Source organism: Saccopteryx bilineata, chromosome 9 (genome assembly GCF_036850765.1).
Source record: "Saccopteryx bilineata isolate mSacBil1 chromosome 9, mSacBil1_pri_phased_curated, whole genome shotgun sequence".
NCBI lineage: Eukaryota > Metazoa > Chordata > Mammalia > Chiroptera > Emballonuridae > Saccopteryx > Saccopteryx bilineata.
The window spans coordinates 68,101,902-68,116,204 of record NC_089498.1 but is presented as its reverse complement, the minus strand read 5'-3'; the positions used below and the strand labels follow the sequence as shown (position 1 = coordinate 68,116,204).

The following is a 14,303-nucleotide window of genomic DNA, read 5'->3' as shown; positions in this document are numbered from 1 at the left end:
ACAGAGGAAAGAAGTATGGAACACAAACAAACAAAAACAAATGATAGAAAAACAAAAGAGAAGAATCAAACTAGATACAAAACTAACAGAAAGCAATTTATAAAATGGCAGTAGGGAACCCACAAGTGTCAATAAGTACACTAAATGTAAATGGATTAAACTTACCAATAAAGACACAGAGTAGCAGAATGGATTAAAAAAGAAAATCCAACTATATGCTGCCTACAAGAAACACATCTAAGCAACAAGGATAAAAACAAATTCAAAGTGAAAGGCTGGAAAACAATACTCCAAGCAAACAACACCCAAAAAATAGCAGGCGTAGCAATACTCATATCTAATAATGCTGACTACAAGACAGAAAAAGTACTCAGAGACAAAAATGGTCATTTCATAATGATTAAGGGAAGTTGAATCAAGAAGACATAACAATCCTTAATATATATGCACCAAACCAAGGAGCACCAAAATATATAAGACAGCTACTTATTGACCTTAAAACAAAAACTAACAATAATACAATCATACTTGGAGACCTCAATACACCGCTGACGGCTCTAGATCGGTCATCCAAACAGAGAATCAATAAAGATATAGTGGCCTTAAACGAAATACTAGAACACCTGGATATGATAGACATCTACAGGACACTTCATCCCAAAGCGACAGAGTATACATTTTTCTCTAGTGTACATGGAACATTCTCAAGAATTGACCATATGTTGGGCCACAAAGACAATATCAGCAAATTTAGAAAAATTGAAATTGTACCAAGCATATTTTCTGATCATAAAGCCTTGAAACTAGAATTCAACTGCAAAAAAGAGGGGGAAAAACTCACAAAAATGTGGAAACTAAACAACATACTTCTAAAAAATGAATGGGTCAAAGAAGAAATAAGTGCAGAAATCAAAAGATATATACAGACAAATGAAAATGAAAATACGACATATCAGAATCTCTGGGATGCAGCAAAAGCAGTAATAAGAGGAAAGTTCATATCACTTCAGGCCTATATGAACAAACAAGAGAGAGCCGAAGTAAACCACTTAACCTCATACCTTAAGGAACTAGAAAAAAGAAGAACAAAGACAACCCAAAACCAGCCGAAGAAAGGAGATAATAAAAATCAGAGCAGAAATAAATGAAATAGAGAACAGAAAAACTATAGAAAAAAATCAATAAAACAAGGAGCTGGTTCTTTGAAAAGATCAACAAAATTGACAAACCCTTGGCAAGACTCACCAAGGAAAAAAGACACAGGACTCAAATAAAGAAAATCCAAAATGAAAGAGGAGAGATCACCACAGACATCATAGAAATACAAAGAATTATTGTAGAATACTATGAAAAATTATATGCCACCAAATACAACAAGCTAGAAGAAATGGATAAATTCCTAGAACAATACAACCTTCCTAGACTGAGTCATGAAGAAGCAGAAAGCCTAAGCAGACCAATCAGCAGGGAGGAAATAGAAAAAACTATTAAAAATCTCCCCAAAAATAAAAGTCCAGGCCCAGACGGTTATACCAGTGAATTCTATCAAACATTCAAAAAAGACTTGGTTCCTATTCTACTCAAAGTCTTCCAAAAAATTGAAGAAGAAGCAATACTTCCAAACACATTTTATGAGGCCAACATAACCCTCATACCAAAACCTGGCAAGGATGGCACAAAGAAAGAAAACTACAGACCAATATCTCTAATGAATACAGATGCTAAAATACTAAACAAAATACTGGCAAACCGAATACAACAACATATTAAAAAAATAATACATCATGATCAAGTGGGATTCATCCCAGAATCTCAAGGATGGTTCAACATACGCAAAACGGTTCACGTAATACACCATATCAACAAAACAAAGAACAAAAACCACATGATCTTATCAATAGATGCAGAAAAGGCTTTTGATAAAATACAACACAATTTTATGTTTAAAACTCTCAACAAAATGGGTATAGAAGGAAAATATCTCAACATGATAAAGGCCATATATGATAAACCATCAGCCAACATCCTATTAAACGGCATAAAACTGAGGACTTTCTACCTTAAATCAGGAACAAGACAGGGTTGTCCACTCTCTCCACTCTTATTCAACGTGGTGCTAGAAGTTCTGGCCAGAGCAATCAGACAAGACAAAGAAATAAAAGGCATCCATATCGGAAAAGAAGAAGTAAAGCTATCACTTTTTGCTGATGATATGATCCTATACATCGAAAACCCGAAGGACTCCACAAAAAGATTATTAGAAACAATAAACCAATACAGTAAGGTCGCAGGATACAAAATTAACATACAAAAGTCCATAGCCTTTCTATATGCCAACAATGAAATATTAGAAAACGAACTCAAAAAAATAATCCCCTTCACGATTGCAACAAAAAAAAATAAAATACCTAGGAATAAACATAACAAAGAACGTAAAGGACCTATATAATGAAAATTACAAGCATTGTTAAGGGAAATCGAAAAAGATACAATGAGATGGAAAAATATTCCTTGTTCTTGGATAGGAAGAATAAATATAATCAAAATGGCCATATTACCCAAAGCAATATACAAATTTAATGCAATTCCCATCAAAATCCCTATGAGATTTTTAAAGAAATGGAACAAAAAATCATCAGATTTATATGGAACTATAAAAAACCCCGAATAGCCAAAACAATCCTAAGGAAAAAGAATGAAGCTGGGGGCATTACAATACCTGACTTTAAACTATATTATAGGGCCACGATAATCAAAACAGCATGGTATTGGCAGAAAAATAGACACTCAGACCAATGGAACAGAATAGAAAGCCCAGAAATAAAACCACATATATATGGTCAAATAATCTTTGATAAAGGGGCCAACAACACACAATGGAGAAAAGAAAGCCTCTTCAACAAATGGTGTTGGGAAAACTGGAAAGCCACATGCAAAAGAATGAAACTCGACTACAGCCTGTCCCCGTGTACTAAAATTAATTCAAAATGGATCAAAGACCTAAATATAAGACCTGAAACAATAAAGTACATAGAAGAAGACATAGGTACTAAAATCATGGACCTGGGTTTTAAAGAACATTTTATGAACTTGACTCCAATGGCAAGAGAAGTGAAGGCAAAGATAAATGAATGGGACTACATCAGAATTAAAAGTTTTTGCTCAGCAAGAGAAACTGATATCAAAATAAACAGACAGCCAACTATATGGGAACTGATATTTTCAAACGACAGCTCAGATAAGGGCCTAATATCCAAAATTTACAAAGAACTCATAAAACTCAACAACAAACAAACAAGCAATCCAATAAAAAAATGGGAAGAGGACATGAACAGACACTTCTCCCAGGAAGAGATACAAATGGCCAACAGATATATGAAAAGATGCTCAGCTTCATTAGTTATTAGAGAAATGCAAATCAAAACTACAATGAGATACCACCTCACCCCTGTTAGATTAGCTATTATCAACAAGACGGGTAATAGCAAATGTTGGAGAGGCTGTGGAGAAAAAGGAACCCTCATTCACTGTTGGTGGGACTGTAAAGTAGTACAACCATTATGGAGGAAAGTATGGTGGTTCCTCAAAAAACTGCAAATAGAACTACCTTATGACCCAGCAATCCCTCTACTGGGTATATACCCCAAAACCTCAGAAACCTTGATACGTGAAGACACATGTAGCCCCATGTTCATTGCAGCACTGTTCACAGTGGCCAAGACATGGAAACAACCAAAAAGCCCTTCAATAGAAGACTGGATAAAGAAGATGTGGCACATATACACTATGGAATACTACTCAGCCATAAGAAATGATGACATCAGATCATTTACAGCAAAATGGTGGGATCTTGATAACATTATAAGGAGTGAAATAAGCAAATCAGAAAAAAACAAGAACTACATGATTCCATACATTGGTGGAACATAAAAATGAGACTAAGAGACATGGACAAGAGTGTGGTGGTTACCAAGGGTGGGGGGGGAGGAGGACATGGGAGGGAGGGAGGGAGAGTTAGGGGGAGGGGGAGGGGCACAGAGAACTGGATAGAGGGTGACGGAGGACAATCTGACTTTGGGCGGGGGATTTGCAACATAATTTGATGACAAAATAACCTAGACATGTTTTCTTTGAATATATGTACCCTGATTTATTAATGTCATCCCATTACCATTAATAAAAATTTATTAAAAAAAAAAAAAAAAGAATTGTTTTTTGAGTTCTCTAAATTGCCTTTCTGTGCTTTCTTGTATTTCCCTTAGTATTTTTAAGACTTCAATTTTTAATTCTCTGTCATTTTAATCCAAGGTTTCTAAATAACTGAAAATTTTTTCTAGAGACTTTTCATCATCTATCTTAGCTACATGTCTGTCTTTTGTATCCATATTTGATTTATTTTTCCTTAATGACATTTGAAAGTGGTATTGTTAATAACACTAATACGAGATAATTGAAAAGATAAAATAAAAATTGAAAAGATACAGTGAAATAATGAAAATTATATAGTTATAAGTGGAACAAAAGCTACAGTGAACAAGAAGCAAGGAACTGAGGAAAGATGACAAAAGAGATAAACAATGAAGTCAAAAACACACAAATGCCACAAAGAAAAATATAAATCTAAAATATATTTGTTGATAATTGATGATTGAATCAGAAAAAAATAGTAAAGGTTTTTTAAATGAAACCCTCATAAAAAACAAGAATGAAAAATGTAACAACTATGGATAATGAAATTCAAAAGGAAAAGGAAAGAATAAAGAGAAAAGAAGATAAAATGACCAAAATGAAAAAAGAAAAAAAGAGAGAAAGAAAAAAATGTAATTTTTTTCTGGTTTTGAGAGGTAGATTCTTCCATTTTTCATCAGGTGGTGCTGTACTATACAGGTTTTGCCCCTGTGGGACTCTTGAGTAGAGATTTGCCTTTGTGTCACTATGGCAATGACATAGGCTGGGCAACAATACCGTTGGTAGGTGGGGCTTGTTAGGGCTTGGAGGCTCTGACAATAGGAGACTCAGGTGCCTCTCAGTGTCTCTCATAGGAGCTGGCAGCCTGGGGACGTAGTTGTGAGGATCGCCCCAGCCACTGCTTGCAGAGCAAGAGGCTCTAAAAGTAGGTAGTTCCTTTCTCCAGTATTGCTTAAAGCACAGTTCTGGGGTAAGGCTGTGTCAACCAGCGCGGCTGAGAGCAGGCAGGGCTCGGGGCCGATTGCACATCTAGTGCCTTTCTTAGGGCCAGTGGACAGATCTAGCATGTTTCAATGTGTGGGGGTGGGCTGAGAGTTGATTGCAGATCAAGTTTCTAAGGGCCCCTGGGCATGTCTAGTATGCCTCAGCACTCCAGGGTTCTAATGTCCACAGGCTTCTCCTTTGTGCACTGTTTGGTAGCCTGCAGCAAGCCATGTGTTTGCCCAATCCCCAAGACTTCAGCAGTGCACACAGAGGCCCTGTATCCGCCCACCTTAGGCACTTAGGCGGACAGCGCCTGTGATCTCAGTTAGTGCTGGAAATTTGGGAATGTGCTTTGATGCCTGTATCCACTGGTGAAGGTGCCCCACCTGCACAGTCCCAGACGCAGGGATCCAGGCCTTTGCATACTTCCCGTGCTGGTGGTGGAGCTGGGAATGCACAAAGACACTGGCAACAGCCCATACAGATGCTTATTGCTGATAATCTTGGGCTAAGCCCTCCAACCCACGCATGTAGGTGCCCAAGCCAGTGGTGCGAGGTGAAGCCACTCACGCACCACCCATGGTCGCATAGCTGAGAGCGCACAAGGCTGCTGGCACCGGTGGCGGCTTCTGCCGGACACCCTGCCTCAGGAACCTTTGTTGGAGGCTGCCACCCGTGCGTGCCCCTCCTCTGCGATCCCAGTCAGAGCTAGCGTGGTCTTTCTTCTGCTTGATCATCCACCCTAGCCCTGCTCCTTCCCTCTGCCTCCGATCCTCTGCTTTGCTGGGCTTCAGACAAAAACGCTCCTTCCTCAGATCAGTGAGGAAAGCGAAATACTCGGTTCTCCGTCTTACTTCCTTCAGAGTGGATTACATATTCAGCCACCTTTTCGCCCAGTCATACCTTTATCTGGTGTGTGTATATTTCAGGTGCTTCTGAGATTTTTTTCTGTCTTTAGTTGTTGAATTTTTTGAAATTTCAAGGGGAGATATCGGGATCACCCTTCACAGCACAGCATTTCTCTCTCCTTACTCTATTTTTAAATATTTTTATGTTTACAATTTCAACTGTTATCCACATCAATTCTTTCTGTAATTTCTTGGGACTCATGTTGGATAAGATGAGAAATAATTATATCTTGTTTTTAGGCATGGCTACAAACAAAAATGACATAAAGGAGAAACAATCTTTTAAAATATTTCTATAAAAATGTTTCTTTTGGTCATTGATTCTTTTTATTTTTCAAAGATTCAAGATTATTCTGCCAGAATGGTTTGTTTCTCTATGTTAAAAAATAATTAGAATTATATTAATCTAATATTTGTTTAAAAATATGACTCTCCATTTCCTGGAATGTCCAGAAATCAGAAAATATAAACAGGACAATCTTTTCTCTCTTATCAATTTTAACAGCAATTCCTGAGTTTGTAACACAAGTGAATGTTGCCCTGGAAGCCCTTAATAAAAACTCTTTGGATGTGTTTGATGATAATCAATTTGTGGACATCTCAAAGAAGATTTATGATACAATTCATGATATCAGATGTTCTGTCATGATGATTCGGGTAAGTTTGTTTTACCTTTCATTGAATTATTGCAACACTCCTTACCATCTGGAATGCCTGGAACAGTCACAAGACATGTTTTGTGTCTACGCCATAGTGTTAATGCTGAAATCCGTTAGAAATTTAGAAATTTATATGCATCCCCAAAGTCAGATCAACTGTCATGAACAATACTTTTACTTGTGCAATTGGTTATAACTTATGCAAATGAGAGCACTTAACTACCTTGTGTGCAGAAATGAGGTGGATTTATGAGTCATTTATGGGGCTTGATACTGCTGGTGAACTTGGGTGGGGGTACTACAGACTATACCTCAGAATTTTCACACACAATCCAATTTACCCACCTATTCATTCTTGGTTAAAGGCTACCTCTTTTCACAGGTGTTACCAGAGTCTCTACCTCAGCCAATCAAGCCCTTGTGGTCAAAATACACAACCCTCTGGCAGAGTGGCAGGGGCTTGCAGTAAGAAGGTTCAGTCAGACTGGCGAGTGAAAATAATTAAGTATGAGTAGAGTTCAATTTGAAAGCCTCTGGATTTGACTGTTCTTAGGAGTATAATATGGAACTAGGAGTGTCATGGAGATAGAGAAAGAGCATCAGTAGTATCCAATGAGCCTAGATATAATAATTAGGTTACACTGAGCAGTCCATAAATATGGAGTCACTTGAGGACCTTGTAAGAAAAGGGGGTCAACAAAAGTCAAAGAGTCTGGAAAGCTTATGGAAGAAATTGTACAGAAAAACTAGAGGTGACAAGATATAAGATCTAGTGTTTTAGAGCTTGAAAAAACTTGAAAGCAAATCAACCATACATATAAAAAGGAAAACTCAAGATACATGTTTGTGAGCAACCTGGAAGTATTTGTTTATATGTAATTGGGAATTGTGGCACTGTACCAGTCCTATGCCTGAACTCCAAGTACCTTTACCAAATATGTTCTTTTCTTAACAAAAGATTTTATACCTGACCTGTGCGTGCACTAGTGGCTTAGTAATAACCCAAAGTTGGGAGTATATGTGGAACTGGACAGAAACACTGAGAGTGAAGAAAACACATAAACTTCAGCAAATAGAGTGAAACCCTTATATTTCTAGTATCTTAGGTAGATACTTGAAAAGTTAAACCATTGGTCTAGCATAGGTAAACCAGGGTTGGGATGCATTTTTTTTCCCTGCAATAGGGATTTTAAAAATGTCCTGTAATGTATCCCCTTTGGACGTTCCATTATTTTTAGATTTCCTTATTACCAAAATGACTTATTTATAGCACATCAAGCAATTTCTTTCTGGCTCATTATAGAAACACTTGACTGCCCTTTGTCTTAGATACTCTGTTTCAGCTCCACACTACAATCTGGATTGGCTTTCGCAAGGATTCAGCCACCCTTTATTAGTTTCCCCTTGTAAATCCAATAGATCAATTTATTTGAATATTAAGATTGTCTTTCTAATTTTCTTGCTAATTTTTTCTGTTCCCAAAACGGAGCTCCAGGCTCCTTTTTCTACCCTCTTTCCCACCCTGAGGGCTTCCAGTTCTTCTAAGTATTCTAACATTCTTACTTCTTCTATTGTATGTCAAATTATCTGTGCTTCTTTCATTGCCAGTATTATATATACACCCTACTACTTTGCAAATAGGCTTTTAGTTATTAGAACTCATCCTTCTCTAGAGGCTAAATAGAACTTTTGACAATGTCCTTATATTTTTTGTTATTTATTCATCAGGTAAAATTTGATTTTACCCTGGCCTTTGATTATTATACCTTTAAAATTCTATTTTTGAGGTCTGTACAATGTTGAAATTCATCCACTTTATTCAGCAATTTTAATTTTTCTATTCTTTATGTTATAGTAGTAACAATTTGTCCAAAGATTATTGGGTTATAAATGAATTTTCATAAAATAAGTGTTTGCTAGTGAGTTTAACATACAGAGAATAAGGGTGAGTATATGTGTTGGTTTCCTTGGGAAAAATTTGATTATACCACCTTTCACTTTCAGAAGTATCCAATTTGGATAATAAATTATGCTCACTCTAGTTTCTGGGCCTTGAGTGGGCTACTTGAGGCCATGGCATGTCACCTCTACCCCCTGGGTGACAGTGTGCAGTACTCAGGCACTAATGATCACAGGTCCTCATCAAGCCAGTTTTCCAACCACACGGAACATTTTCTCTCCATGGGCCTGCCATCAAATGGTAGCTTTCTCTCTTCTTGCTTCGCAGGTCCTTTGTTGACTGTGGAGAATCTATTCAAGTACCATTTCAAATTTATTAAACATACAAAGACCTTACTCCTTTCCATTTAAGCAGATTTCCTGCATTCATCTTAGTCACTCTACTGTTCACTCTCACAGAACTCTTGCCAGAGAATCCCAGTTAAAACACTCTGTTCTTTTTGGAAGTGATATGGCTTCTTTATAGTGTCAAAACTGGTTTGTAAAGAAGCCAGTCCCCAGGGGGCTTTTTAAGAAAACTTAATGAAAGACTAGCAGCAAAGTAACTTTAGCTTTATATGCAAATTTAAATCAAACGTTACTGGGAAGAATTGCTGTTTTCTCTGAAAGTGGAGTTTGAGGTAAGGAAGAACTGAAATGTCTGCTGCCATTGGCCAGCAAATGCTGAAATTTGACGCTGTCAGTACACTTAATGGCCTTCTCCATATGTACACCATTTGAAGAGACTTTTGACTAAGGGAACAGAGGTGGGTAGAGTAAGAAAGAGTGTTCATTGAGAAACATGATGGTTTTCAGTGACAAAGCAGCACTAGTCAGTGATCTCTGTTGCTCATGCTGGGACAAAAATGTTCAGCTTGAAGTCATTCTGGAAAGTGCTCTATCACCAAAGGGTCAAAGCTTCTGGAGTGGCAGACAAGTCCATGGTCAAAAGGGCTTTGATCAGACTAGTCCTGCACTTAGAGAACTCGACACTCGTGCTGCTCAGAGCCTTTGAATAAAAAAGTAGTTGAATACTAGAAACCCAGCATCTCTGTTTGAAAACACCTTCAGAGGAAATGGCTAGTGTGAACTGAATTATATGGGGAAGATGTTAGTTGTGGAATCTTATGGATTTTTTGTGGTGGTTGTTTGTTTCTGATAAGTTCATTATTAAAAGATTTATATCAAATATTATAAATAAATTTGTATTAGTAATTAAATAAATTAGCCAATTTTTTTAAATATTAAATCTAGTAAGATGTTATTACTTTATATATTGTTTTTATCCTTAAAAAAAGTCTTACAGTGTGTCAATCACTTAACTCAAATAAGTTGTTTGGCTTTCTGCCTACATTTTAAACATAACTTTTAGAATGTTAGGTATATTTTCTAGAGGAAAGAATCTCAAAAATAAAATTTATGAAATGATGACTTTTAGATTAGACACTTTTGTGTAACTAATAGAAGAGATATTGAGAATTTTACATTTCCAGTACCTATAAAGTACATGATGATGTTTCAAAGAGGGAAATATTCTGGCTTGACCAGGTGGTGGCACAGTACATGGAGCGACGGCCTGGGATGCTAAAGACCCTGGTTCAAAACCCTGAGGTCACTGGCTTGAGTACAGGCTCATCTGGCTTGAGCATGGGCTCAGCAGCATGTGCACAGGGTCACTGGCTTGAGTGTAGGATCATAGACATGACCCCATGATCACTGGCTTCAGCAAGGGGTCACAGGCTCAGCTGGAGCCCCCTGATTAAGACATGTATGAGAAAGCAATCAATGAACAATTTAAGTGCTGCAACTATGAGTTGATGCTTCTCTTCTCTCTTCCTTCCTGTCTGTGCTTGCCTGTCTGTCTGTATTTCTCTCTCTCTCTCTCTCTCTCACTCTCTCTCTCTCTCTCACACACACACACACACACACACACACAAAAAAAAAAAAAAAAAGAAAGAGAGAGAGAGAGAGAGAGAAATATTCTGGAGTATAATAGCAAAAGGTCTTAAGTGAGGTCACACTCTGGTAGTGGAAGTCATAGGATGAGAACCAGGGTCCCAGGGTCTTTGGGCACCTGGTTCAGGACATATTTTGTTACCGATGTTAAGCCCAATACGGAGGGACCCGAAACATTAAAGACACGAACAAGGTCCATCGATTACACACCAAAGCTTTATTGTCTAGCTTGGCCAAGCGGCAGGAACTCCCATAGAGGTCTGAGGGAGAGCGCGCAGGCCCTTTGTTTTACCTAGTTTTTATAGTTTTGTAAGTGAGAAGTACAGAAGCAAAAATTGTAATTAGGAGCCCTTTACCACTATTGGTTATAGTCATATGTTCTTTAACATGATAGGACTATGTTCAATTTGCAAGCCATACATCTTTTTGGAGAAAAAAAAATTTACAAATCAATACATTGGTGGAAAGATGTCTCTTTACATATTAAAAGGCATTCTTATATTTTCTAGTGTTCATCTGCCACCTCTCTGTCTAGAGTCACACGTATTAACCACATGCATTTACATAGGAGACGTAGTTTTCATGGGGACAAATGCCCGCAAATGGCTCATAGTTATAAGAAAAGGTTTATTTTGGCTTTTCTCTTCCTCCACCTGGCTAGCCATTCATCTATTTCCCCACAGGTGTGGTGGAATGTCTGGGGATCCATGTTTTCCTCCCCTTTACATTTACAATACAATGCCAAGGGCCATCCTGGTTATGCCAATCAAACAGTACAGAGACTATTCTCACAATTTCTCTGCACACCTTAACCCAAATTAATAAAATGTTCTCCAACCCTCTTAAAATATTAATATTAATTCTGTAGTTTTTGGTACCTTACAACACCTGCGGGTGAAGTGGCTCAGTGGCTCCTCACCAGTGATTTTATAAAGCTGAGCCCCTTACTTCACTGATTTTCCTTTGTTTATAAATTTATAAACATAAATACCAATAATCACTTTTTGAGCAATTTGTGGAAGAACACTTACCCTACAACTCTCATCCTTGCTCTTTTCAATTCAGACACGTAGCCCCCTGGCTGTTCCTCTAAGGCCCTAGAGTAGACATGCCTACACCTTGGCATCTTTCCACTTATATATGATTTCTCTAGTAATTTGTACACCAGACTTCTATAGTCAGATCTATCATTACCTTAGGTAACATCCTGAGTCAATCTTGTATAGAATCATATATAAAAATAGCATCTCCCACTTCAGTTGCCCTCCATCTTGTCATGCAAGTTTTTGTTTACATAGTGTTTATCATGACAAGTGATGTATTATATACTAATTTGTTTGTTTATTGTCTGTCTCTCCATATAAAAATGTAGGGTATATGAAACAAAGAATTTTTAGATTTTTTTTAAAAAACTTTATTTATTCAATTTTCAGAGAGGAGAGAGAGAGAGAGAGAGAGAGAGAGAGAGAGAGAGAGAGAGGAGGAACAGGAAGCATCAACTTCTCATATATGCCTTGACCAGGCAAGCCCAGGGTTTCGAACTGGCAACCTCAGTGTTCCAGATTGAGGCTTTATCTCACTGTGCCACCACAGGTCAGACATAGATCTTTAAAATAAAACCAGTTGTTAGACTTTTTACAATTAAATAAAGTGATTGATTTGAGTGCCAAATTTGACATTTGTTTGAAGCATAATCACTGGAACTCACGGAATTAAGGGCAAGAGAAATGTTACTTATTATGTTTTATATTATAAAAAGTGGTGGACAATAGGAAACTAACTTATACAAATTTTCACAAAAAATTGAAATGCACTTGATTTAAGATGGTTTTGAAAGTAATAAAGTTTTTACTAAGTATTGTACTTTGTGTTCACTACCGAGATCTCAAATATACATGTATGTCTGCATCCATGTTATTTGTCTCAGTATAAGTTTCAATAAAGTTAGATATAATGTAACTGTCCTGAAAGTCCATTTTTACCTGTGAGGGTGACAGGATTCCTCTTTAAAGGCGTTGAACACATGTAGAACAGCCCAGATAAGACTTCTTGATGATATGCATTAGTTCTTGTGCTATAAGGAAAAAAAGGATTCTTGAGGATGGAGTTGGTAGAATTGCTGCTGAAGTACATTTTACATACATTATACTCCATTATCAGTACCTTGGTTTTATAGGCTCTGAAAAAAATCACAAAACTATCAACAAATTTAATGTTTAAAATGTGTTATATACTGTTTTATATTACAGTGTTTGGAACAGAAATCAGAAATTTAATTAAAGTCATAAAATATAGAAAGATAACTTAGCAAAAATTATTTCTAACCCTTAAAAATGGCTGTAAAATAAATACATTTTAACCAGTCCATGGTAATATACTGACTAAAAATATATAAATAAAACCAGGGATTTTTTTTTTTTTTGCATATGCTGTATTATTACTGAAATGAGTGGTTTAGGAATAAATTCAGAGCACCTGTTTAACAAAAATTTACATCAAAATACATTTACAAATAGCTAACTTCTTCCAACCAATTTTGCTAATTTAACTTTTGGAAGACAAGCTGATTTGGAGTTTGATCCACAGTGCTCCATCTTCAAAGAAATTCCCCTTCTTTACAATATATTTATGACCCTGGACATATTAAGTCCGAAGCTTAGAGTTTGCATTTATAAAATAGGGGAAAAAATAAACTTGCATAGTAATATGATGACCTGAGTTTAAGTGGGATAAAACATGCATAGCATTAAGCAAACTTTCTAGCGCATTGCAAGTGCTCAAGGAATTTGTATTAGTAATTGCAATGTAGTAAAACAAATACAATGAATTTGTGTTTTAATCTGAGTGACAGATGTTTGCTACTATAACACAACCTCCAAATCCCAGTAGCTCAGTGATGGTTTATTTGTCATTCATGTGTTGGTCTGATGCTAGCCAGTTTACCCGGATAGGTCTCTACCAGGTAATGATGAGTCCCTGATTCAGCAATTTCCAGTTTTTTGATACTGCCATCTTTTAATCTGCCCTCCACTGTCACTGCAGAGAGGAAAGAGATGGTAAATGATTGAACAGAAACTCTGATAACCAGACCTCAATGTGGCATATTTCCCTCTGTATCTCATTGGCTAATAGTCAAATGGGACCAAATGAAGTGCAAGAGAGCTGGTGAATGTCTGCTTCCTTTTTGTCTAAGAAGAAATGGGATTGTTGAACTCCTAACCATTTCTTGCCACATTCTTTGTTCTGGTTATTATTGTTGTTTAACAAGTTACCCTAAATTTACTGGTATAAAACAATAATTCCTTATGCTAACAGATACTGTGGAGTTCAGAAAAAGCACAGGCTTGTTCACTCACATGTCTGATATCTGGACTGAGGCCTGGAAGACTTAGGAAAACTACATTTAGCTTCTAACATAGTTTGGTTTTTTCATAGCATGACAGCTTCTAGATAGTTGGGCTTTCTGCATGGCATTTTAGAAATGCAAGAATAAGTGTTTGCAGTTAATAGGGCACATAGACTATTTCCTTTTCTAACTTAATCTCTGAAAGCATGCACTGTCATATATGCCACATCTATGCCACATCTATTGCTTACAAACAATTTAAAGTTCTCCCTGATTCAAGGGGAGGGAACATAAACCCCACCTTCAATGGAAGGAGTGTAAAGG

General features: G+C 36.9%; 1 protein-coding gene across 3 annotated transcripts in view; it reads left to right on the top strand.

Annotated features, from left to right (window-relative positions):
• The window catches only part of CTNNA3 (catenin alpha 3), a 2,095,157-nt gene that overhangs the window by 1,685,022 nt on the left and 395,832 nt on the right, over positions 1 to 14,303 (top strand). For all 3 annotated transcript variants that reach the window (XM_066242416.1, XM_066242414.1, XM_066242415.1), the window contains exon 13: positions 6,586 to 6,737. In XM_066242416.1, coding sequence (XP_066098513.1) covers positions 6,586 to 6,737 — 152 coding nt within the window. The remainder of the gene's footprint in view (positions 1 to 6,585; positions 6,738 to 14,303) is intronic.